At 40.2% G+C, this 27,977-nt stretch overlaps 1 protein-coding gene across 1 annotated transcript in view; it reads right to left on the minus strand.

Moving 5' to 3' along the window:
- Window positions 1-27,977, minus strand: part of ITGA8 (integrin subunit alpha 8) — a 188,410-nt gene that overhangs the window by 72,922 nt on the left and 87,511 nt on the right. Inside the window, exons 14-15 of the mRNA XM_042944993.1 lie at window positions 4,993-5,038; window positions 3,244-3,351 (exon numbers count right to left, since the gene is read on the minus strand). Of these exons, the coding sequence (XP_042800927.1) occupies window positions 3,244-3,351; window positions 4,993-5,038 (154 nt within the window). The remainder of the gene's footprint in view (window positions 1-3,243; window positions 3,352-4,992; window positions 5,039-27,977) is intronic.

Genomic DNA, 27,977 nt, shown 5'->3' on the forward strand with positions numbered 1-27,977 from the left:
AAAGTGGATCGGGATGATCTTTTACATTTATCAAATGAAATATCTTACTAAATGCTTTTTATTTTTCTAATTGATTAGTAACACTATTAATATTTGTTGTGCCATTTTTTTTTTCTAATTTAGAAATACCAGTAGCGGATCATTTATAAAAGGACACAGCTGTTTGAAAGACAGAGAAATTTACATTGGCAGACATGAAGAACTATTTCCCAGTCCGGGTTCACTCAAACAGTTTTCAGATGTAGAATACAAAGTTCGATCACATACAGACAAAACTACAAGAAAGCACATCAACAAATGCCTGTCAATTATTTTGGAAATACTGACCTAAATTCCTAAAATAAACTTACAAAGTGTCAGAGAAACACATTCTAGACTGAGCCAGCTGTTAACTTGCATCTTCTAGTACTCTGAGGCACCATTAATTCCAAATTTTTGCATGTGAAAATGAAATGTTTTGCAGAGAATGCATGCAAGAGGATGAAATAAATAATTATAAAGACATATCCTATGCATTTTCCCACATAACAAATTGCATTTTACCTTAATATGAGGTAGTGCAATAAGGAAAATGGCTCATGAAAAGAAATATGTTCTTTTACATAATAAATAAATATATATAAGCATATACGTATAATAAATATATAATAAATATAATAAAGTAATACTCTTTCCATAAAACCAAACAGACCCCATCTCTGTTAAAAATACTTATATTTTATTTATTTGTTTATTTATTTTTAAGTTTATTTCTTGATTTTGAGAGAGAGAGAGAGAGAGGGCACACGCCAGCATGAACAGGGTAAAGGAAGAGGGGAAAAGAAAGAATCCCAAGCAGGCACCACGTGGAACCTGATGCAGGGGCTCGAACCTACGAACGCTGAGATCATGACCTGAGCCGGGAAACCAAGAGTTGGACTGACTGAGCCACTCACACGTCTCTTATTTAAAAACAAAACAAAACAAAACACCTAAAAATCCTTTAAAAAAAAAAAAAGATGTAGTTCAAAACAACACTTTATATCAAAGTGTGCCACACACAGATACTTCAAAGAATCCAGCCTAGGGTCCATTCAGCCATGAACCGGGGAACACCAGACTCTTTGGGGAACTGAAGACTTAACACTCTTGCCCAAGTAGCTCCCACAGAACATTTCAGTTAATCACGCCAGGGTAAGGATAGATGCTGACTCTTTCACATATTTTCTCAGATCAGGTTTTCATTATAATATTTTATGGTTTTAAACCCTTTGAAAATGTGCTCAGGGCACTTCCCCGCTCTGTCCAAAAACTGGCAAAGGAGAGGGCATGCCTCGCAGAGTCCTTTGCCCAGCAAAGGACATTCTTCAAAGACTTGTTCAGGGTCCCCCTCACTCCCCACCCTCCACCCACGATGGCTTTGACTCTGGTATGAGCTCCTGTCAAAAGGCCATCAACAACATGCTGAGACTGGCTGGAAAGAAGTTCTCTGCGTCAACCCTGGTTTGTTGTGCCTCTAACAATTCTCAGGAACTGAACATACTGTCTGAGTTCGACCACACCTTCTGGAAAATGAGGGCAAATCTCAAACACTCCCAAGTATTTGTTGATTTTTCAGAGGCTATGCCCTGTTGGCATTACCCAATTAAGACAGACCTCTGACCCTTGAGGACCTACATACTGAGAAACAAAGTGACATGTTCCCAAGCCGTGTTACAACTGAATTCCATTTGTACTTCCTTCAGATGCCTGGCAAGATTGAGAAGGAACACTTCCAGAAGCCATGTAAGTTGTGTTCTCCTATGGCCCACCAAAGGAACCGTAATTTTACTACTATTCCTGATAATGTGATCACAGCCACAACCACAGAGTTTAGAGCAGGAAAATCACTATTTTTATAATGTTTACCTCCTGTCAAATTGTGCGTGCTAAATCATGAAACTGACGTGTGTTTTCAGCACAGGAAACTGAGTAGTTTCACTAAAGCCTGACTAAAAGAGAGAGACATATATGTCTGGAAAGGGGTCTCCATAAGCATACACAAATATGAGAGTCAAGGTATTTTCTCCTATTTGCAGTGCGGTTAATATTTATTTCAGCATGCAAAGAATCCAAAAGAGATCACCAAGATTTGTTACACTGGGAATTTTCCCAAATGTTTTTATGTTTCTCCTTTCACCTGGAGCCTGCAGACTGGGGAAGTAGCCTTCAGGTGACAGGTTAACAACAAAAGATCAGCATTATGTCCTAGATCCTTCTCTTTTTTTCTCTATCTGTATTTATTTCTATCCCTATATGTTGAAAAACATGAGTTCGCATTCAGGCCTCCCATTCCAGCTTCGCACCACAAGAAATATTCTAAATTCCCTCCTTTCTGTGTTTGTACCTTTCTTCTCCCATGCTGAGAAATATTGCCACCATTGTCCTCATCATACTTACTTACATCGCCAATCTCTCTGAATATCGTTATCTTAAAAAAAACATTTCTTGAGCATCACTGCCACACACTGTTACATTAGTTTCAGGTACAGGATTCCACGATTTGACAAGTTGCTACGTTACGCTCACCAGCGTAGAGCTACCTTGTGTCCCATTACACGGCTCTCACGGTCAATATTGTTGACTGCGTTCCTTATGCTATGCTTGCACTCCTGTGACTCACTCGTTCCGTAACTGGGGGCTTGTGTTGCCATCTCCCTTTCACCCCTTTTGTCCAACACCCCCACCCCCTTCCCCTCTGGCGACCATCGGGTCGTTCTCTGGATTTATAGTTCTGATTCTGCTTTTTGTTTCTTTGTTCATTTCTTGTAACGATTCCATTTACGAGTGGAATCATGTGCTATTTGTCTTTCTCAGCCTGACTTAATTACCCTCTAGGCCCATTCATATCGTCTCCAATGGCAAGATCTCATCCTTTTTTACAGTTGTGTAATATTCTATCGTATATATATATATATATATATATATATATATATATATATGCGTATATTGTAATATATTGTAATTTTGTACATGTAGCAATATATCACATATGTGTATACAGCAGGAATGTGTATGTATGTATACACATCACATTTTCTTCGTCCATTCAGAAAGACTAACTCTTTGCCACTCAGATTGGGTGCGCAGACCCACGGCATCAACATCTGACTGGAGCTTTTCAGAAATGCAAAGTCTCAGGCCGCACCCCAGGAGTTGCATTTCCCGAGATGCCTGGGTGATTTGAATCCACAGCGGAGTTTGAGAAGCGGCGGACTAACTCACCAGGCCACAGGTGACACAGACTCCGGAATCTGGCATGTTTTATTTTCCAGATTGATAATCATCGGGTGCAGCAAAAGCTGGGCATCCACAGTCACGACCGGCCTTGCTCTGCAGGGAGGAAACAAGAGGTTTCGATGAGCCACATGAACAACACTGCACTTCTAGGGACCACTGCCAACGTTCCCAGCCTTCAGGCCAAGAATTTGCCTCACTGCATGAACAGGTGGGCTCCAGACTTAACTAATTACCTTAAAACACATGTCGTCGCTCATGACTCCAAATGAAGGATGCTATGGGCCCCATCAGGCAAAACTGTGTTCACAGACTCGCTTTGTTTATGGAGGGTGCTCAGGGTATTTGGTGCTATTGCCATGCACTGCCTCTCTGGAATCTGCTCTATTCCTATCGGAGCAAATTCGTCATTCTGCCTTCACTCGTGCCTGTAAGTACTTGAGTTTTGCAAATTCTCTCATCTTACGGGCTGATGGTGTTTTATTTTGATTGATAATGTTCTATGCAAGCTTTGCAGATTTAGCTAAACTCATAAGGGTGGGTTGACAAGATCATTCTGGACTTCACGCAGAGCAGTGGCTGTCGATCCTGACTGCACAATGTAAGCATTCCAGGAGTTTCCAAACAGGTAATATGTCCAGGCCCCACCACAGATGAAGTGCATCAACTCCTCAGGGGGTCAGGGCCAGTCACGGGAATGTTAAACAAACTCTCCAGGTGGTTCTAATGCTCGGCCAAATTTGAGGAGAGGGAGGAATGTAGAGCAAATGGAGTTCCGCCCACCCAGGTGAGGCTAAGCAGAGGCGCAAGTAACTCATTAGGGGAGGGGACAGGGCAAGTTTTGAACCTGAGCTCCGAGATACGAGAGCTAAGAGCCAAGTCCCCAGATGACAACAAGAAATGATGTCGCGTTGGGTAAGTTTTCCTTTGACAGGAGGGAGGGCCGTGCCTTGGGACAGTGTGTGTTTATGATTATCACAATGGGCCCCACCGGGAGTTTACCCTACACGCCTTACCTCTACTTTGTTACATAATTTTGTTTTTAATATTGTGTTAGCTCCAGGCCTTGAAAAAGCAAGACAGTAAGACCGAGTAAGACATGCCCGGAGTTAGACAACCACTGGGGCAAATACCTATGAGGAAAGACAGGGAGGGAGGGAGAAGCCTGGCGGCCAGGCGTCAGCCTGCGAGGCAGGTTAATAGTAATCTTTCCCCACGGGTAGCCCTCCTCTATAAGCACCTTTCAATGCTTTTTCAAAGCAAAGAGAAAAATTCAAACATCGCGTATCGTTTTAGAAGTTCTCCTAAGATTCATATCTTAATTTAACATTATGTGAGTAGGGGCTGGAAGTCTGGTCATAAGGTATGAGAATAAAAAGACAGAGAGATGAGGGGCGCCCGGTGGCTCAGTCAGTTGAGCATCCGACTTGGGCTCAGGTCATGATTTCAGGGTTCCTGAGTTCGAGCCCCGCGTCGGGCTCTGTGCTGACAGTTCAGAGCCTGGAACCTGCTTTAGATTCTGTGTCTCCTTCTCTCTGCTCCTCCCACGCTCTATCTCTCTCTCTTTCTCTCAAAAATAAACAAAAAAATACAGATGAAGGAAAGCAATTGAGAGCAAAAATTCCTCCAAACTTTAAAAAGAGCATCTACATGTTCTCCAAAATAAATAGTTGGGACGTACTCTGTAAGGCAAAAAGAAACAATGAAAAGAACACTTGCATACTGCAAAGCACGTACCTGTAAACAGCTACTTTTCCTGTTCCGAAGGCACCTACAATCAAATCTAAAAAAAGACAAAAACTCAAAACACATGCACACACTTTACAGAAACAATCTTAGCTCATAATCATAAATAGCATATTTAGCACCCCAAAATGCTGATGGTAGAGAGTGAAGCTCATCAAATGAGAGCGGCAAACTGCACCGTCCTGAAGACATTCTGGAAAGGATCCTGGAACATCACTGTAACCCAGGAGGACACAGAGACCAGTACCCTTCTGGATTTAGGAAGGCCAACTTTCTCGAAGTGCTTTAGAAATCCATCATAACACCCTTTCTCCCATCCTCTGGAGTTAAGACCTACGTGTGAAGGAAAGCAAAAGGGGAGAAAACTGGTGCCTAGTGCCTGTATATACCAGGCTTGTGACACACATTGTTTTCCCATTCCTTCCCAGCACGTGTGAGGCAGGTACTATAACCCATGAAGCGATACATGTTGACTGTCAGGTTGACACAACCATTCGCTCTTTAGGAATAGAGTGGATGGTGAATATCCTCTTGGCAAAGCGATTAGTAGTTTATGAAGTAACCGATGTGTCATTATCACGATCTTAAATGACAATAACGTTGGTAGTAATAAATAGCACGTGCTGAACACTTCCTCTAGGCCAGGAATTCTTCTGAAGGGTTGACCTTAATGATTCCTTGCCACAAGTTAGGAAGTCTCTATAATTATTAGCACAGTTTTGCAGGTGAGTAAATTGAGGCTTAAGAAGGCAAAACTATGGGGGCGCCTGGGTGGCTTGGTCGGTTAAGCGTCCGACTTCGGCTCAGGTCATGATCTCGCGGTTCGGGAGTTCGAGCCCCGTGTCGGGCTCTGGGCTGATGGCTCAGAGCCTGGAGCCTGCTTCCAGTTCTGTGTCTCCCTCTCTCTCTGCCCCTCCCCCGTTCATGCTCTGTCTCTCTCTGTCTCAAAAATAAATAAACGTTAAAAAAAAAAATTTAAAAAAAAAAAGGCGAAACTATGAATTCACTGGGGCTGGTCTACGGCCGTGCTGAGTAATAGAACAAGCTTAGGTGGTCTGAGGGGTAATGTTCACACTGATCCCAGTGATCGGCTAATACACAGGTAAAGCGGTCTGTGCTTCTAAGTCTAATGTATCATGGTTATCCTTGGTAGAGGGCAACCAAACAAAAATTAAAATGACAGTGGCTGAATCTGCGGAGCAAAATTTAGATGCAGATGTGAGCAAACGGGACCTGGTAGAAATAACGGCCACAGAAGGAAACTTGCAATAGTTCAGACCATAAGTGGTTAATCCTAGCAGAACAGAAATGAAAACACACACACACACACACACACACACACACACACACACACACACACACACGCAAAAGGAGGGGAACGTATCTGGCCGATCCATATGGAAAACCGATCATGGAATTAAATGGGTTTAACGGACTTTGCAGGAAAATGATTTGTAGACACTCACCTTTCCTGGATGTAGGAGCAACATGGGGCTGTGAACAGGGATGATTCCCCTTGGAGGACGGAAGTGCCCTGGCCTGAGCCCTCAGCTAATGATGGATGGATGCTGATGATAATTGGGGACGCCCACTTCCTCACCCCTCCAGTGGGATAACTCTGAGGCATCTTCTGCCCCGTCTCCCACATGTCCCCAGCTCCCGCTGTCCACCGAATCAACCTGCTTCATAAGCATCTTCATGGTGTTCTCCCTTCCCACGGCCCTCTTCCCTCCTGCCTTAGCAACGTTTCTTGGAACCACTTTTCACATAAACTGCTTGCTTTCCAATCCTTGTCTTAAGGTCAGTGCTGGAAGAACCCAACCTAAGACAACAATAATTCTTGTGAAAAATGTTGGTTTAAAAAAAAAAAAAAGAAAAGAAAAGAAATGGACTCCGACATCTTCAAGGTTAAAACCACAGTCAAAATGCCTCGTGTTTTATAGCCACAGAATCCGATTCAGATAATAGGCTCAAGACTCCAAAAGCTCCGCATCTAAAAAAGTGTGCATGCTAATGTTCAGAAAGGTGAAATGAAGGTCGTCTTAAAGGATTCTGTTATTTGTGAGATTAAAAGACACAGATTAAAAGAAAAAAGACAATTTGGAGGCGCCTGGGTGGCTCAGTCGGGTAGGTGTCCGACTTCGGCTCAGGTCATGATCTTTCAGTTCGTGAGTTCGAGTCCCGCGTCGGGCTCTGTGCTGACAGCTCAGAGCCTGGAGCCTGCTTCAGATTCGGTGTCCCCCTCTCTCTGCTCCTCCCTCACTCTCTCAAAAATAAATAGACATTAGAAAAAAAATTTTTAAAGGAAAAAAGACCATTTGACAACTGTGGCTCATGGAATAAAATAGCCTTTTCCAAGGATCCAAGTCTTTGAAAGCCAGAAACCAAAGTTTCTGAGTCTACCACTTTTAAAAATTTTATCAGAATTTCAACTTTTTCAAGTATTTTCACATATATTTTTTCTGTTCCCTTCTTCTTTTCTAGCATATCCGTGCATTTCTGCTATGTCAGAGGAAAAAAGAGTTACTGATTTGAAAATACAGACTCCAGTATTCAGACAAGTGTGGGCCACACGGTCCTCAGGGTGATCACTATTTGTTGAAATGACACCAGATGAGAGTTCTATGAAAAACGACTCAAGAGGAATTGTGTGCTTTGTTTTGGGCTCCAAATAAGGTTAAATATTAATATGCCAAGATTAGACATTTTATAAAAGATGGGTTTTAAGAACGGACTGTCCAGAAATGGCAAAGAAAAAAAGACTAGAAGCTCTTCCAAGGCAAGAATCTTTCTTCAGGCTTGCACATGACAAGTACTTCATGGGATGGTACAGGTTGAAATAAATGAAGATAGAAATAATTTTGGGCTGCACAGCACCAGGTACAGGGCCAGATTTGGAACAGGGGCTTTATAAATGCTTGAACTAGGAGAATAAGTAATAATGAGATAATACACTAAAGATAAGAGAGATGAAGAAGTGCAACAGACTAGCTAATGGAAAACAACGGTTAAGTTCTGCTAGAGTTTTGTGTAGGTGCACATGCACATGCACGCACACACACACAGAAGCCCCAGCCAGATTCTAGAAAATTCCAGAAAGTGGTACAGAAGCTGCATCATGACTAGATCATCGTTGTAGACAAGAAGGTGAGAAACACCGTCCTGACAGTAATGAACAAGAGGCCTTTTCCTTTAGGAACTTTGATTCATTCCTGTGCCTCAGGGTGGGAATTTTACTACTCTGGAAAAATAAATTAACTGGCAAAATAGGCCACAATTTTCTTCAGGAGAATGTGGCCACAGTTATTCAGAGACCAAGAAAGCAGTTATCTACCAGGAAAGTATGTTTGCCTTTGGAGACACCATCTTGGTATTGTGCCTGCTGGAAAAGGCTGGAAACATTTAGGCTCCGGACCTTAAAATTCTGGGATCTCTGTAGGGGGAAGAACTGATCTTCCAATTTTTTTCCTAACCGATTTGTCCTTTCAAAATATGGGATTTGTTTTAAAAAGTACTATGCAGTTTCCACATATGTGTGTATGTATATATATACACACACACTCACACATGCACATATTATCCTTATATATACATACATATATTGATGTTTGTGTATATATGTACACACATATGTATGTATATACATACATATATGTCCACACAGATATACATGTGGGTGTATATTATATATATATATGCATATATATGTGAACACATAATTTTTTTTAACCTTGTGTAATCTCATCATGCTTAGGAATTTAAAGGACAATTGGAAGAAAAAGTAATTTGAGTACTGACACTTGCATTCATAACTTCCTCCCTTTGAGATAACAGGTCTTATACTATTATGTGATGGATATTCTCCTTTCTTCTAGAAACTTCTTAGAGGCAGATTCTGAAAACAAATTAAAAATTTTGCCTTTCTTTATATAGAGACACAGCCATTTTTTTTTTCTTGAAGAAACAGCTGGCAACTAAAATAGGTTCTTTCCCCTTAATCCAAAACTGTTCCCAAAATGCTGGAGTCCTTTGTTATCACCTCACATTGCCTGAGAAACTTAGTTTATTTTCCTTTTGGCTTTTGATGAAACAGCTGAGTACTTTTAAGGATACAAGAAGGGGGACATTAGCATGAATGCAGGATCAGTTGGCAAGAAAAAATAACCCTAAAAATGTGAGGTCGTAGGAGATGTATTACACCTCCGGTTTGCATTTTATTTCTCCGCAATTATGATTATTAAATGAGGAAGAAGAAAAGAGCCAAACTTCTAAAGTGGTACTTGGAAGGAAATTTTAGAGGCGGAAGACGTTCTACGTGAAAACATCAGCTTGGTTTTGAGTATGGGTGTAGGTGGGCAGGAGGGAGTGGAAACTTCCTAGAGGGGACAGAGGGGAGTCGGTGGGAGGGCAGACAGCAGGAAGAGGAGTGACCCTGCTGTGTTAAAGGATCACCCAGAATCCTTTAGTAGAAGTCCTCTTGGCCGTCCAAGTGCCGCCATTTCACAAGACGTGAGCCTCTTACCAGCCACCTTCTCACTTTTCCTTCCCACACTCATCTTGTTGAAGAATGTACCAATGCTTACGAAAATGCCATCAGACCACTCTTTTTATGGTTTGGAATTAAGAAGCATTTACTATTTTAGAATAATTCTGCACAATGAGAATTGCCATAAAGAGCTTCCAGGCACACTTTCTCTCCATCTGTCTCAAAATAAATAAATAAACTTAAAAAAAATGAAAAAAAAAAAAGGAGGGGGGGAGCCTGGGTGGCTCAGTCAGTTAAGTGTCGGACTCTTGGTATCAGCTCAGGTCATGATCTCACACTTTGTGGGTTCAAGCCCCGCGTCCAGCTCTGTGCCCACAGTGCACAGCCTGCTTGGGATTCTCTCTCTCCCTCTCTCTGCCCCTCCCCTACTCTTTCTCTCTCGTCCCTGCCCCCCAAAATAAATAAACTTAAAAAATGATAACTTCCAGACAATTGAGAAATATGGGAACATACAACCAATAGTTGTATAAAAAGATTACAATTACTCAAGAGAGAAGGCTTCCTCAAACGTGACCAAAACAATGTGGGAATCACAAAGGAATTCGAAAGTGTAAATTCTTTTGCAAAAAAAATCGAAGCAGGGTCAAAAGAAACAGGAGAAGATGTTTACAATGTATATGCTTGATCAAATGTGAGTATTTTTCAATGCTTACAAGAATGTCTGGCATGGAGTGAAAAATACATAGTAGTTATTATTAACCCCAATTCATACTACACCCATAGAAATTAATAATAAAGCTATAAATATTCTAGTAAAAAGACCGTAAAGAGGCAATGTACATAAAGATAAATAGCCATAACCAACAAATCTATAAAAAGATGTTCAGCCTCATTCGTCAGCAAAGGCATCCAAAGGAAAGGGACAATGAGGTATCACTCTGACCTTTTGATTGGAAGATATGAAAGGTTAGTAGCAGGCAGTGATGGGTGGAGAGCAAAGGACTGAAGTCATGCTGTCTGTGGGAGGGAGGGTAAACGGGCACGATTTTCTTGGGAGGTAGTTTGCAGAGGGCTGTGACAATGCAAACTTTTGACCCAGCATTTGCACTTCCAGGAATATATATATATATCCTGAGGATATATTGGACAATTGTGCAGAGATGTGTCAGACATAAGCTAACTTTATAAACTATTTATTATTTAAAAAAAATTTTTTAATGTTCATTTCTGAGAGAGAGAGAGACAGACTGTGAGCAGGGGAGGGGCAGAGAGAGAGAGGGAGACACAGAATCCGAAGCAGGCTTCAGGCTCCGAGCTGTCAGCACACAGCCCCATGTGGGGCTTGAACACATGAACCGCGAAATCATGACCTGAGCCGAGGTCGGGTGCTTAACTGACTGAGCATCCAGGCGTCCCTATAAACACTTTAAAGATACAAATTCCTTTGCTGCAATAACTCCAAGAGATGCATCCTTTAATTATTGCCATTTCAAAATGAGGAAAATGAGATACAGAGAAGCTGAATACAGTACGTGACAAGGTCAAGTTTTAAACGCAGGCAGTCTGGCTGCAGAGCTGATCCATTTCCTGTTCTACCATATTGCGTCCCAGCAGCACATCTACAGGCCATTTTTTCTCTCTTTAATTTTTTTTCAAATTAAGGTATATTTTTCCTAGAGTAATTGCCTCCTTTCTAAGCAATCGTGTTCCAAGAGCTTTGATAAATGCATCCAGCCATATAACCACCACCATAATCAAGGCATAGAACCGTTCCATTACAATGTCCCCCATGCTGCCTGTCATCAAACCCACCCCACCCGCAGCCCCAGCATCCACTAATCTGTTTTCCAGAATGTCAGAGAAATGGAAACGTACAGTGTGTAGCCTTCTGGGTGTGGCTTCTTTCACTAAGCTTGGTGCCTACGAGAGTCACCCACCATGCTGTGTCATGAGTCCATTCCTTTTTATTGCTGAGCAGTATTCCACTGTGTGGGTGGCCCGGAGTTTGGCCATCCCCGTCTAGGGGACACTTGAGTTGTTTCCCGTGTGGGGAAGATCACTCTAAACTTGCGTATACAGGATTTTGGTTTTGATTTGTAAATTGTCTTGTTGAATCTCTCTCACATCCTTGAATCTCTCTTATAAAGCAGTGTTTTAATTCAAGTGGAAAATCACTGAGCGGAAGGTAAAAAATTGGGAATTCTAGACTCCAGTTCATCTTGCCACTGGTTTCCTAATGGCTCTGGGCAAGTCACTGTTCTCTGATGGGTGTCTGGCAAAATCTTCAACGTTCTCATGGTTCGAGAAAGCCACGAGCTCCGTAGAGTTGGTGGGGGTCCCATGACTGTGCCTCCCATGCTCTGTTTTACTGTCCAGGCCTCTCCCTTGCCTGTCATTCAGCCTTGCTCCTACAGAGTTTCTATCTCCCCTTGCCCTCACTCTGGGACGGCCAGTTTCTGCCTTTCTTCCTGACTTACCCAGACTCAGGCCTGCGACTTGCTTACCTCTGTCACTCAGCTGCCTGAGCTCTTCGTTCAAAGACTTCTGGCTGCTGTCATAGCATTAAGTGATGCTCACAGCTCCCGACATCCCCTCCAGGCCCTTCTCCTCACTGTCCTCACTGTCCAGGCTCCATCTCTGCTAAGCCCTCCCCACAGCATGCAAGTGTCCCCAAGACGAATGGAGGTTGTCCAATAGAGTTGTATACCCGGCCCCGCCCAGGCTCTCCTCATTTTCCTACAAGGACGCCATTCAGAGAAATGGTGGGATTACAGATGATGTATAAAATGATGGGGTCAAAGGTGGCGAGTAAATATGGCAATGTTGACTTGTAAATAGGTTATGAAATTGGCTTCAGCGTTTAGCACTAGAGAAACAGCTCATGTCTGCGGGAAGCAGGCATTAAGATAAGTCTCCTCGAGTTTGGCAAACGTGTCAATCTAAAAATAGACAGAGGCTGCCTTTCTTCCTTGCTTTTTTATTGCAACATGCAAAATATTACTGAGAGGGGAGGTTATGAGTTGAGGAAGAAATGCCTGAAAAAAAAATTGCTTGGTTTTATCCCAGAAAGTAATAATCCTAACAATCTGTCTGAAATGCTTCCAAATGAACTCTGGACAAAAACATTTATGAGCTGGAATGCAGTATTAGGTTGCAACATTCTAATTTACGGAGAGTTTATTTTCCTTTTTTCAAAAAAGAGTCCCACAAAAAAATAAGAGTGAAATATCAAATGATGAGTCTGTCTTATGAAAACAGTTTTCCAAACATTACTGGCTTCTTGGGGCGGCAAGGATCACCTTTTTCCCTCCGCTGTTGCTTGATGTTTTACTTGTTGCGTTCTGTCACCGAATCAAAGGCGTTTCACTTTATCCCTGGTGTGGCCACGTTAACAATATGTGTGCCGTCCAGTCAGTTGCTAAAAGTCTTGGAGAAAAGTCTGTTTCTTTAGGACCAGTCCCATTTATAAGTGGCTGCCAATTGGGAGTGATTTCACAGTCTCCAGAAGAGCGTGGTATCTCACAAGGCACTGGCCCCACATGCAGCCTGATAGATAAAAGTCTAGGATCCAAACCTTGTGAGGCTTTATAAGTTCGCTAATTGTTAGAGTTTACATGTTGTAGTCCTAACCCCCAGTACCTCAGAGTGTGACTTTTTTGGGGTCTTTAAAGAAGTAATTAAATTGATATGAGGTCACGAGGGTGGGCCCTATTCTAATCTGTCTGGTGTCCTATAAGAAAATTTGGGCATAGGCACAGCGAGAGGGCAGACCATGTGAGGACACAGAGAGAAGATGGCCATCTAAAAGCCAAGGAGAGAGGCCTCAGAAGAAATGAACCCTACCTACACCTTGAACTCGGACTTGTAGTCTCCAGAACCACGAGGAAATAAATTGCTATAGTTTGAGTCCCCTAGCACGTAGTACATTGTAATGGCCGCCATAGCAAACTGATACACTAAGATACACATTTATAGAGTTGCAAGGGAAGTAGGAGGGGAAGAAGAGAACATTTATGCAGTGGTTCCCTCATTCAGACTTGCTATTGAACACCTGCCATGAGCCCAGTCCTGTCCTCGCTACCAAAGATTCAGCAGAGGGCAAGAAGACACATTCCTTGCCCGTGAGGCACCTGTAGTCTGTCAGCCATCTCTCTGAGGGGACTTGTTAAAAATGCAGGCCAGTGCCCTCTAAGTCAGAGTTCCTGGGTGTGACCCACTTCCCCAGGTCACTTATATCCTGATAAGAACGAGAGTGTTAGCTCCTTCCCCACCACACATTTGAGGAAAGGAAAGAGTGTATGTTTCTGTAGCTGGTGTGGAGGAGTGATTGGGGGCAGAAAGAAAAGGAAGAGGGGGATGAGAAGGGCTGAACATCCCCCCAGTGAGCTTCACCTACTTCACCATTTAGCTTGAGGGCTGGCCAGACCCTGAGCTTTCTGTTGTACCTTCATGCTCTCGTGAATTTCCGTCAGGGTTGATAGTTTTTAGGAAACCAGCTATTAGTAATGTCACCATGGGAAAATGTCAGTAAGGAAATATGAAATGATGGCCACATAGAAAGAGGAGCATCACATGAGCAATGTTGGCAAAGAGAAAGTACTGAGAAGGATTTTGCTCGTGTTAGTTATTTTGAAAATTTCTCATCCCTTTCTTGTTAGGAGGCTTTAGGCATAAGTTACCTAAGTCATCACCTTAAGGCAAAGGCGTAGGTCTGGCTCAAAAAGCCTGGGTCTCTGCCTTAGAGCTAGATCCCCATCCCTCCCACCTCTGTTTGGTGAGTGCGTTAAGAAATAACAACAATCGACTACGTAGAGGCCTTCACAGTTTGCAAACTGTCTTCATGACAGTCTTGAGGGGTGGAGAAGCCATGGTTAGGAGACGTGTAAGTGGTATGTCCCAGGCTACAGAGGTGATAATGACCTTGACTCCGGTTTGCTGAGGTTTCTAGCATGCTGGCTACTGGTTCTCCTGGCTTAGCAGTTTGAACAGCAAGTGGTAGTCAAATGTCCGGCAAATACAGAACTAGGGTCAAGGGTTCTGCTTGTCAAGAATGAGGGCACCACTTGAATCAGGCTTGCCGTGATCCCAGGAGAGGATGTCAAGGTTTATTTTAAAGGGGCTCATCATCTCTGTGTACATTTCCATTCTCCTTCCGCACAGGAATAAAATCGTTTACTGGATCTAAGCGGAGCTGGAAGGTAATGGTCAGGGCAATAGTGTGTGTGCCAAGGTGTGTGGCTATGAGAAAACTGATTGATTGATTGAGTGATTCACTCATTCATTCATTGAACACATATTTACTAGGTGCCTTTTCGTGTCAGCCACTGCCTTGGGCACAAGAGACTCCACAGTGAGCAAATCCAAACCAGTGCTCGCCCTCACCTAATACAGGGTCCAGTGTAGTGGGTGAAATAGATATTTATCAAATAATCGCACACATGTGTACTTCCAATTGGAGATAAGTGTTCTTAGAGAAAGTCAACAGTCAGGGAAGACTTCTTAAGGAAGTGACTTTTGAACCGAGTTCGTAAGTGGGAAGTGAACTCCCGGGAAAATGTCCAGGGTGCATAAAGACAGAAGGGATGCTTCAAGTGAATGACTCTGAAATATGGCTTTTAAATCACATACTAATAAATCAAAAATGACTTGCAGAAAGAACATGCAGTGGGAGGTCAGAAATAATGCAGAGGTTCTAAGTCTGGGAGAACTTCCTCCTGCTCCTCCACATCCTGCCCCCCCTTCCACCCGCCCATAACGGGAACCGTGGTAAGGCATCAAGTTTTTATTAGCTATATCTCTACAAATAAGATCGAATATAAATGATATCCTGTCATATTTACTGTTGCCCTGGGTTTCATAAAGAAGCCAGCTTCTCCCCTTTCTGGTCTGGCACAGACGAAGCTTGGAAGTCACTACTCCATCCCAACAACAAGTCAAAAGCTGAATAAACTGGGGGCGCCTGGGTGGCTCGGTCGGTTAGGCGTCGGACTTCGGCCCAGGTCATGATTTCACGGTTCGGGAGTTCGAGCCCCGCGTCGGGCTCTGTGCTGACGGCTCGGAGCCTGGAGCCTGCTTCGGATTCTGTGTCTCCCCCTCTCTCTGCCCCTCCCTGGCTCACGCTCTGTCTGTCTCTCAAAAATAAATACACATTAAAAAAAATTAAAAAAAAAGCTGAACAAATTGGAAAAACCAACCGCTCTTCTGATATCCACAAGAGAAGTGACGTCACAGGGCAAAGAGCTGTGCAGAAGTGGAGAAACTGACAGGCGGATACAGCAAACCGCCTACTGGAACAGCAGCTGCCTTGGGAGCCAGGGCCGGGATGCAGAAAGAAACCTGACCAGCAGCTGATGAATTGCTGGAGGCCCAGTGTGGAGGACTCCGCAGACTAAAAACTCTGGGGGTGGGGGGACCCAGTCACTGGGGGATGGGGGGAGGTACACCTTAGTGAGTTTTATCTCCTGTGTCTCTACCAGGTTCTCACAATAAATATTAGAGGAAAAATCCCTTTACGCTTCTGGCAGGGGGAGGGGAGACACATGCTCCATTCTTTAAAAAAATTTTTTTAATGTTTATTTGTTTTTGAGAGAGAGAGAGAGAGACCATGAGCAGGGAGGGGCAGAGAGAGGGAGACACAGAATCCAAAGCAGGCTCCAGGCTCTGAGCTGTCAGGACAGCTCAGCTCAGAGCCTGATGTAGGGCTTGAACTCATGAACCAGGAGATCATGACCAGCGCCTAAGTTGGATCATGACTGAGCCACCCAAGCACCCGGATATATGCTTCATTCTTAGCAAGGTCTGCCCTCAGGAAAAACTAAACCAGAGCCGAACCTGCTGGGGTATTATCAGAGCCTAAATGAGCTGGGGGAAGAGAAATACTAACTCCAACCCACTCTTGACATTCTGCTCAACATAAAAGGGGGGGGGGGCGCTAAGAAGCATGTATAAATTTCACAGTCCTGAGGCTCACTAAAAGACTGAGACCTAATCACGAGATTATAAAACACTTCCCCTCCCCCAACACCTACCATCCCGTCGCTAAGGCCTGTTTATAGCAGTTCCTTTTATTCAGCATATCATGCCCAGTAATCAAAATGTTACAAGACACAGCTAAAAGGCAAAAAATACAGTGAGGAGACAGAAAGAGCAAGCCTTAGAACCAGGTTCAGATATGGCAGGGATGTTGGAATGATTAGACTTGGAATTTAAAATAACTAGGTTTAATATGCTAAGGGCTCTGATGGATGAAACAGATAGCATACAGAACAGCTACTCAAGGTAAGCTGAAGGATGGAAACTCGTAAGAACCAAAACGAAATGACAGATCAGTAACACTGTAACAGAAATGAAGAATATCTCTGATGGACTTATTAGTAACCTCTACACAGCAGGGGAGATATCTGAGCTGGACGGTTCTCAGACTGAAAAGCAAAGAGAAAAAAGAGTGGAAAAGAACAGAACAGAATATCCAAGGACTGTGAGACAACTATAAAAGGTGTAACATATGCATAATGGAAATCCCAGAAAGAGAAGAAAGAAAGGAATAGAAGAAATGTTCAAATGATAATGAATGGAAATCCCAGAAAGAGAAGAAAGAAAGGAATAGAAGAAATGTTCAAATTATAATGAATGGAAATCCCAGAAAGAGAAGAAAGAAAGGAATAGAAGAAATGTTCAAATTATAATGAATGGAAATCCCAGAAAGAGAAGAAAGAAAGGAATAGAAGAAATGTTCAAATTATAATGAATGGAAATCCCAGAAAGAGAAGAAAGAAAGGAATAAAAGAAATGTTCAAATGATAATGATGAAAATTTTCTTGAAATCAAAGTTCCAGGAAGCTCAGAGAACACGGAGAAGGATAAATGGCAAAATAGGTCACCTGTGCATATTACTTTCAAACTACAGAAAATAACAACAACAACAAAAATAAATAAAATAAGAAAATAAAGAAAAAAATTCTGAAAGAAGCCAGAGGGGGAAATACCTTACTTATAGAGGAGCAAAGATAGCATTGCATCCAACTTTTCTCCAGAAACCATGCAAACCAGAAGAGAATGAAGTGAAATACTTGAAATCTTAAGAGAAAACCCCCCCACCAACCTAGAATTCTTTACCCTGCAAAATTATCCCTCAAAATTCAGTTCAAAAGTGAGGGAGAAAAAAAGTCCTTCTCAGGGAAACAGGAATTGAGGGAATTTATTGATAATAATCCTGTCTTCAATAAATACTAAAAAGAAGTTCTTTAGAAAGAAGGAAATGATATAAGTCAGAAACTTGGATCCACATAAAGAAATGAAGAGCTGGAGAAGGAATAAGTGAAAGTAAAATAAAAACTCTTACTTTCATTATCCTAAATGGATCTAACATGTAATAGCAAAATGATAATAGCAACACTGCATTTGACTGTGTGTGTGTGTGTGTGTGCATATATATAACTTAGCATGTATATACATTTTATTTACATGTTATGCGTGTATGTCATATAAATATATGGCAGCCATGATACAAGGAATGGGAAGGAAGAATTAGGATTATTTTGTTACTATAAAGTACCCATACTACCTGTAAAGTGCTACAGTGTTATCTGAAAGTGCATTTGGATTAGTTGTAAAAGTATACTGCAAACTCTGGGGCAACCACTTAAAAGTCAAAAGGAAGTATATATCCTTAGTAAGAAGAAAAAAAATGGAATCATAAAATGCTCAATGAAAATCACAAAAGGCATAAAAAGAGTGAAAGACAAAAATAAGAATAAAGAATAAGGGCAACGATGGAAAGTAGGAACGAATACAGTAGAACTTAATATAATTATATTAATAATCGCTTCAAACTTCAATGGTCTAATATACCAATTGAAATGTAGAGACTGTCATAGTGGATTTAAAAATAAGACCCAAACGGGGCCCCTGGGTGGCTCAGTCGGTTGAACGTCCGACTTCAGCTCAGGTCACGATCTCGCGGTCCGTGGGATCGGGCCCGCGTCGGGCTCTGGGCTGATGGCTCAGAGCCTGGAGCCTGCTTCCGATTCTGTGTCTCCCTCTCTCTCTGCCCCTCCCCCGTTCATGCTCTGTCTCTCTCTGTCTCAAAAATAAATAAACGTAAAAAATTTTTTTTTAAAATAAAATAAAATTAAATAAAATAAAATTAAATTAAATTAAAAAAAAAATAAGACCCAACTATATGTTGTCTATAAGACACACATTTTAAATATAAAGATGCATATAGAATAAAAGTAAATGGATGGAGAAATATATCCATGGTAACATTAATCAAAGAAAAGCAGGGGTAGCTATATTAATTTCAGACAGAGCAAGCTGCAGAGTAAGGAAAGTTATCAGAAATAGAGAGGCATTACATAATGATAAGGGAGTCAATTCTCCAAGAAGATATAATGATCTTTAATATGCATGTGCCTAACAACACAGTGTCAAAATACATGAGGCAAAAACTAATAGAAATTAAAGGAGAAATAGATTAATCCACTATTATAGTTAAAGTATTCAACACCTATTTGATAATGGTAGGTGAAGTGGAACAATTTCTTGAAAGAAACAATATGCCAAAACTAACACAAGAAGAAAGAGAGCATTGGAATAGGCCTGTATCAATTTAATAAACTGAACTAACAATATGAGTTCATCTGTGAATTCTACCAAAGATTTAAGGAAGAAATTATAAAATTATCTACATTCTTTTCCAGAAGATGCACGTGGAGGGAATATGTCCTAACTCATTCTACTAGGCCAGCATTACCCTAATATCAAAACCAGACAAAGGCGGGGCACCTGGGTGGCTCAGTCGGTTGGGCGGCCGACTTCGGCTCAGGTCATGATCTCACAGTCCATGAGTTCGAGCCCCGTGTCGGGCTCTGTGCTGACAGCTCAGATACTGGAGCCTGCTTTGGATTCTGTGTCTCCCCCTCTCTCTGACCCTCCCTCGTTCATGCTCTGTCTCTCTCTGTCTCAAAAATAAATAAACATTAAAAAAAATTTAAAAAAAAAACAGACAAAGGCAATACAAAGAAAGAAAACTACAGGCCAGTACCTCTCATAAGCATAGATACTAAAGTCTTCTAAATATTTACAAATTGAATCCAAGAATGTATACAAAGAATTATACATCACAACCAAAGGTGATTTAGGTAAGCAAGGTTAGTTCAACATCTGAAAATCAATTAATGTAATCCATCACATCTAAAAGCTAAAGAAGAAAAAATCACATGGTCATACCAGTAGATGCAGAAAAATAATTTGACAATATCCTACAGTTATTCAAGACCCGAACTCTCACTAAACTAGGAATACAGAACTTCCTCAACTTTATGAAGAATGTCTACAAAAACCGAACAACTAACATTATACTTTGTGGTAAGAAACGTGAAGTTTTCCCATTAAGATTAGAAATAAGACAAGATATCCCCTCTCACCACTGCTTTTCAAGATCACAACAGAAGGCCTAGCTAATGCGATGAGACAGGACAAGGAAATAAAAGGTATATAGATTGGGAAAAGAAGAATAACACTATCTTTGTTCACAGATGGCATAATCATCTAAGTACAAAATCCAGAAGAATCAGCAAATAAACTCCTGAAACTAATCAGTGATTATAGCAAGGTTGCAGGATATAAGGCAAATATACAGAAATCATTTTCCTATATACCAGTTAGATACAAATAAATAAAATTTGAAATTAAAAACACAATACCATTTACATTACCACCACCCCCCCGCCCCCCAGTGAAATACTTAGGAACAAATCTAACAAAATATGTACAGATCTGTATGAGGAGAACTAAATAACTCTGATTAAAGACATCAAAGAACTAAATAAATGGAGCAATATCCCATGCTCATGGATAGGAAAACTCAATACGGTAAAACCTTGCTTTGTGAGCATAATTTGCTCTGGAAACATGCTCATAATCCAAAGCACTCAAATATCAAAGCAAATTTCAAGGACTATTGGCTCAGTTATGATCATATGACATTCAGTGTCATGTACTACTCGTATTACAAGACATCGCTCGTTTATCAATTAAAATTTATTAGGAATGTTTGCTCATCTTGCAGAACACATGCACAACAAATCACTCACAATCTAAGGTTTTACGGTATTGTTAAGATGTTATTGCTCTATAGATTCAGTGCGATCCCAATCCAGATCTTAGCAAGTTATTTTGTGGCTCCCAACAAACCAAGGTGCGTACAGGGAGGCAAAAGATGCAAAATAGCCAATATAATATGGAAGGAGAGCAAAGTTGGAGAACTGACACTACCTTACTTGAAGACTTACTATAAAGCTAGTGTAATCAAGACAGTATGGTATTGGTGAAAGAATAAACAAATCAATGGAACAGAACTGAGAACCCAGAAATACATCCACATAAATGTGGTCAACGGATCTTTGACCTAGGTGCAAAGAAAATACAATGGAGCAAAGATAGTCTCTTCAACAGATGGTGCTGGAAAAACTAAACATCCACATGCAAAAACAAAACAAAACAAAACAAAACAAAACAAAACTAGATACAGACCTGATACTCTGAACAAAAATGAACTCAGAACAGAAAACTGACATACATGTAAAACACAGAACTGTAAAACTTGTATAAGATAACATAGAAGAAACCCTATGGATGGCCTCGGGTATGGTGATGACTTTTTAGATACGATACCAAAGACACGATCCATGAAAGGAAGAATTGATAAGATACAATTCATTAAAATTAAAAACTTCTGCTCTGTGAAAAACAACGTCAAGACAATGAGAAGATAAGCCGCCAACTGGAGAAAATATTTGTAAAAGATACATCTGATAAAGGATGCTATCCAAAATACACAAAGAACTCTTAAGACTTAAGAGTAAGACAATGACCCCAATAAAAATGAGCCGAAGTCCTTCACAGACACCTCAGGTGACAGTGAGCCTATGAAAACATGCTCCACCTTATAAGTTACCAGGGAAATGCAAATTAAAGCAACAAGTTATCATTACACAGCTATTAGGAAGACCCAAATCCAGATCACTGGTGAGGGTGTGAAAATGGAGGAGTTCTCACTCACTGCTTGTGGGAATGCAAAAGGTTGACGGTGACCCTGAGCCTGTTGACCCCAACACACCTCCAGGCTGCAGTGTTATTACTGCTGGACTCTCCTGGTTCAGTGCACGGCTTTACCTGAGATATTTTCATGGCTTTTGCCCTCAAGTTTCTTTTGCATTACTGCTCGTTCCGATCATTCCTGAAGACTGAAGTAATTGAAGTGTCATTTTGAAATATACAATCTCTTTTCCCCATTATTTTCCTAATAAAGTACCAATTAGTTATGCTATTCAAGGCCCTTCATTACCTGCCCCAAATCTACCTTTCCTCTCTCCATTTATGCTCCCATGAGTTTGAACCAAATCACTTCTGAAATCACATTTTCTTACCTCTGAGCCTTGCTCGTGCCGTGTTCCTGTTTTGGAAAGCTGTCTCCTTATAACCACTTAAAATCATACCTATATCTTAAGACCTTGCTTAACCATTACTTCCCCCAGGAAGCTTACTTTGAACACTTTACTTAGCTACAAGAAGCTTCTATTTTTAACTCATTCAATATTAATTTTTTTTTTACCTCTTAAAACTCTTCTTATATGCTGTTTGTACTATAGTTAATTGTTGGATGCTTTATCTCCAAGATTGGATTGTTTCTTAAAGGCTTGGATTAAGTCAAAATAGTATCAATAGGTCACTTATAACTAATATTTAGCAATTCCTACTAGGTTTTGTTCACAGTGTCAACCGCTTTATACATATTATACATACGTATCTAGCTTAACTTTCACAACATCCCTTTAAAGTAACTTGTCATGCTTACACAGTCAGCCATGGTAACAGCTAGAATTTGAACTCTGGCCCGTGAGGACAGGGTCATTGTTTAATTCAGTGCTATATCCTCAAAACCTAGAAGAGTGCCAGGCACACGAATGGCACTTAATAAGTATTTGTTGAATAAATTAATGAATTGTATTTCAAAAGTACAATTTCTTGAATATCATATAATTAGTAAATATTATAATACCTTTATCCTTAAAAATGAAGAAAAATGGGAGCTGTTCTCAACATTAGCCGAATAATATTAATGTTGCCCAAATACCTGTTGTTGGCAATTAAAATGAAAAATGTTGACTTACAAAGCATAGGTTGAATCATGAAAACATGATTTGTTGATTTCAAGCACTACTGATGGTTTGCAATGGAGCTATAATGTATGACAACATGGCAATCTACAGAATTCCATGCATTACAAGTCTTGACATGCTCGTTACCATGATAAAACCTAGTGTCCAGATCTTGATTTCTAAATATTGTTCTTCAATAAAGAAACTGTAGGTTTTTGAAGAAAGGTTGATTCCAGGGCTGAAGCACCGAAAATACAAGATGAGCTCAGAGCATACTGTGATGTTATACAGTGAGGAAATGTTCGTAAGAGGATGGGAAATATTAAAAGAACACATGCTAGTCAGTTAAGTGCTGCACTTCGGTTCAGGTCATGATCTCACCGTTCGTGGGTTCAAGCCCCATGTCAGGCTCTGTGCTGACAGCTCAGAGCCTGGAGCCTGCTTCAGTTTCTGTGTCTCCCTCTCTCTGTGCCCCTCCCCCGCTTGCCCTCTGTCTCTGTCTCTCTCAAAAATAAATGAAAGTTAAAAAAATAAAAGAATACAGGAATGAACTGGAAAGCATTCCCAATGGCCAAATATCGAACACAATAGGCAACAAATATAAACAAATGTAGTAATAGTTTATAGCCCCAAAATAAACATCCATGAAATCATACAGATTTAAAAAAATTAAATGGGTAAATGAAACATCGTTTTTCTTAAAAAAACTTTTTTATTTTAATTCCAGTATATTTAACACACAATGTCACATTAGTTTCAGGTGTACAATATACATTATCTATACATTACTCAGTGCTCATCATGGATGAGTGTACCCTTAAGCCTCTTCACATATTTCAATCACCCCCCTGCCCACTTCTTGTCTGGTAACCATCAGTTTGTTCTCTATAGTTAAGACTTTTTTTTTTTTTTTTTTTTTTTTTTGGTCCGTCTTTTTCTTTTTGCTTGGTTGTTTTGTTTCTTAAATTCCACGTATGAGTGAAATCATACAGTATTTGTCTTTCTCTGACTTATTTCACTTAGCATTATACTCGCTAGATCCAACCATGTTGTTGCAAATGACAAGATTTCATTCTTTTTTATGGCTGAGTAACATTCTTTCTTTATCCACTTCTTTATCCATTCATCTATCAATGGACACTGGGCTGCTTCTACAATTTAGCTATTAATGCTGCAGAAATATAAGGGTGCATTTATCTTTTTTGAATTAGTGTTTTTATATTATCTGGGTAATAGCAGTGAAATTATGGGATCATATGGTAATTCCATTTTTAATCTATAGAGGAAGCCTCCACAGTGGCTGTACCAGTTTGCATTCCCACTAATAATGCATGAGGATTCCTCTTTCTCCACATCCCCACCAACACTTGTTGTTTCTTGTGTTTTGATTTTAGCCATTCTGACGGGTGTGAGGTAATATCTTATTATGGTTTTGATTTGCATTTCCCTGATGATCAGTGATGCTGAGCATATTGTCATGTGTCTGTTGCCCATATCTATGTCTTCTTTGGAGAGATCTTTGTTCATGTCTTCTGCCCATTTTTCATTGGATTATTTGTGTTTTTTGGATGTTGAGTTATGTAAGTTCTTTATATATATTTAGATACTAACCCTTTATTGGATATATCATTTGCAAATGTCTTCTCCCATTCAGTATGTCGTCTCTTAGTTCTGTTGATTGTTTCCTTTGCTGTGCAGAAAACTTTTCTTTTGATGGAGTCCCAATAGTTTACTTTTGCTTTTGTTTCCCTTGCCTTGGGAGACATATCTAGAAAAATGTTGCTATGACCAATGTCAGAGAAATGACTGCCTGTGCTCTCCTAGGATTTTTGTGGCTTGAGTTCTCACATTTAGGTCCTTAATCCCTTTTTTGAAGTTGTTTTTAAGTTTATTTATTCATTTGAGGGGGTCCGAGAGAGGGAGAGACAGAATACCAAGCAGGCTCTGCACTGCCAGCGTAAAGCCTGACTCAGGGCTCGAATTCACAAACCATGAGATCATGACCTGAGCCAAGATCGAGTCAGACGCTTCACTGACTGAGCCACCCATGCACCCCTGGTCCTTAAATCTTTTTCAAGTTTATTTTTGTGTATGGTGTAAGAAAGTGATCCAATTTCATTCTTTTGCATGTAGCTGTCCAGTTTTCTCAACACCATTTGTTGAAGAAACTGTCTTTTCCCCTTTGGATATTCTTGCCTCCTTTGTCGAAGATTAACTGACCATATAAATAACAGGTTTATTTCTGGGCTCTCTACTCTGTTCCATTGATCTTTGTGTCTATGTTTGTGCCAGTCCCATACTGTTTTGATTGCTACAGCTTTGTATAACTTGATATCTGGGATTGTGACACTTCCTGTCTTGCTCTTCTTTTCCAAGATTGTTTTCACTATTTGGGGTCTTTTGTGGTTCCACACAAATTTTAAGATTATTTGTTTTAGTTCTGTGAAAAATGCTGTTGGTACTTTGATAGGGATTGCATCAAATCTGCAGATTGCTTTGGGTAGTATGGACATTTTAACAATATTTGTTTTCCCAAACCATGAGCATGTAATATCTTTCCATTTATTTGTGTTGTCTTCAATTTCTTTTTCTTTTTTTAAAAAATTATTATTATTATTTCTTAATTTAAATTTAAGTTAGTTAACATATGCAGTATTGGTTTCAGGAGTAGAATTTAGTGGTTCATCACTTACATGTAACACCAGTGCTCACCAAAACAAGTGACCTCCTTAATGCCCATCACCCATTTAGCCCATCCCCCCACTCAACACCCCTCCAGCAACCTTCAGTTTGTTAAAAGTCTCTTATGTTTTGTCTTCCTCTCTGTTTTTATCTTATTTTATTTTTCCTTCCCTTCCCCTATGTCCATCTGTTTTATTTCTTAAATTCCACATATGCGTGAAATCATATATTTGTCTTTCTCTAATATAATGCACTTAGCATAATACATTCTAGTTCCATCCGTGTTGTTGCAAATGTCAAGAATTCATTCTTTTTGATCACTGAGTAATATTCCATTGTATATATACACCATATCTTCTTTATCCATTCATCAGTTGATGGACGTTTGGGCTCTTTCCATCTTTTGGGTGTTGTTGATAGTGCTGCTATAAACATTGGGGTGCATGTGCCCCTTTGAATCAGCCTTTTTGTATCCTTTGGATAAATACCTAGTAGTACAATTGCTGGGTGATAGAGTAGTTCCATTTTTAATTTTTTGAGGAACCTCCATACTGTTTTCCAGAGTGGCTACACCAGTTTGCATTCCCACCAACAGTGCAAAAGTGTTTCCCTTTCTCCACATTCTTGCCAACGTATTTTGTTTCCTCAATTGTTAATTATAGCCATTCTGACAGGTGTGAGGTGGTATCTCAGTGTGGTTTTGATTTGTATTTCCCTGGTAATGAGTGATGATTGGATGTCTTTTTTGGAAAAGTGCCTATTCATGTCTTCTGCCCATTTCTTTACTGGATTGTTTTTTGGGTGTTGAGTTTGGTAAGTTCTTTATAGATTTTGGACACTAACCCTTTATCTGATACGTCATTTGCAAATATCTTCTCCCATTCCGTCAGTTGACTTTTAGTTTTGTTGATTGTTTCCTTTGCTGTGCAGAAACTTTTTATCTCGATGAATTCCCAATAGTTCATTTTTGCTTTTGTTTCCCTTGCTTCCAGACACATGTCTAGTACAAAGTTGCTGCAACCAAGGTCAAAGAGGTTGCTGCCTATTTTCTCCTCTAGGATTTTGATGGTTTCCTGTCTTACATTTAGGTCTTTCATCCATTTTGAATTTATTCTTGTGTATGGTGTAAGAAAGTAGTCCAGTTTCATCTTGATGCATGTTGTTTTCCAGTTTTCCCAGCACCATTTGCTGAAGAGATTGTTTTTTTCCATTGGATATTCTTTTCTGCTTTGTTGAATATTAGTTGGCCATACATTTGTGGTCCATTTCTGGGTTCTCTATTCTGTTCCATTGATTTATGTGTCTGTTTTTGTCTAGTACCATGCTGTCTTGATGATTACACCTTTGGTTCTATGCATCAAGGATATCTAACAAGTGTAAATATTTATGCCCCCAACCTGAAACACCCAAATATATAAATCAATTAATCACAAATATGAAGACACTCATTGGTAATAATGTAATAATAGTAGGGGACTTTAATACCCTACTGACAGCAATGGACAGATTGTCTAAGCAGAGAATCAATATGGAAACAATGCCTTTGAATGACACATTGGACTGGATGGACTTAACAGATATATTCAGAACCTTCACCCTAAAACAGCAGAATACATATTCTTCTCTAGTGCACATGGAACATTCTCCAGTATAGATCACATACTGTGTCACAAATCAGCCCTCAACCGGTACAGAAAGATCAAGATCATACTATGCATATTTTCAGATCACAACTCTATGAAACTCAAAATCAGCCACAAGAAAAAATTTGGGAAGCCCTCAAATTCATGGAGGTTAAAGAGCATCCTATAAAAGAATGAATGGGTTAAACAGGAAATTAATGAAGAAATAAAAAAAAAAATACATGGAAGCCAATGAAAATGAAAACATGACAGTCCAAACCCTTTGGGATGCAACAAAGGCAGTCCTAAGAGGAGAGTATATTGCAATTCAGGCCTATCTCAAGAAGCAAGAAAGGTACCAAATACACAATCTAACCTTACGCCTATAGGAACTATAAAAGGAACAGCAAATAAAGCTTAAGGCCAACAGAATAAGGGAAATAGTAAAGATAAGAGCAGAAATAAACAATATAGAAAAAACAGACAAAACACAGTAGAACAGATTAATGAAACTAAGAGCTTATTCTTTGAAAAAAAATAACAAAATTGATAAACCCTTAACCAGACTTATCAAAAAGAATGGAAAAGGACCCAAATAGATAAAATCATGAATGGAAGAGGAGAGATCACAACCAACACCACAGAAATACAAACAATTATAAGAGAATACTATGAAAAAATTATATTCCAACAAATTGGGCAACCTGGAAGAAATGGACAAATTCCTAGAAATATACAAACTACCAAAACTGAAATAGGAAGAAATAGAAAATTTGAATAGACCCATAACCAGCAAAGAAACTGAATCAGTAATGAAAAATCTCCCAACAAACAAGAGTTCTGGGCCAGATGGCTTCCCAGGGCAATTCTACCAGACATTTAAAGGAGAGTTAATACCTATTCTCAAACTGTTCCAAAAAACAGAAACAGAAGGCAAGCTTCAAAACTGATTCTATGAAGTCAGCATTACCTTGATTCCAAAACCAAAGACCTCACCGAAAAGAATTACAGGCCGATATCCCT

The sequence above is a fragment of the Panthera leo genome, chromosome B4, assembly GCF_018350215.1.
Source record: "Panthera leo isolate Ple1 chromosome B4, P.leo_Ple1_pat1.1, whole genome shotgun sequence".
In the NCBI taxonomy this organism is placed as follows: domain Eukaryota; kingdom Metazoa; phylum Chordata; class Mammalia; order Carnivora; family Felidae; genus Panthera; species Panthera leo.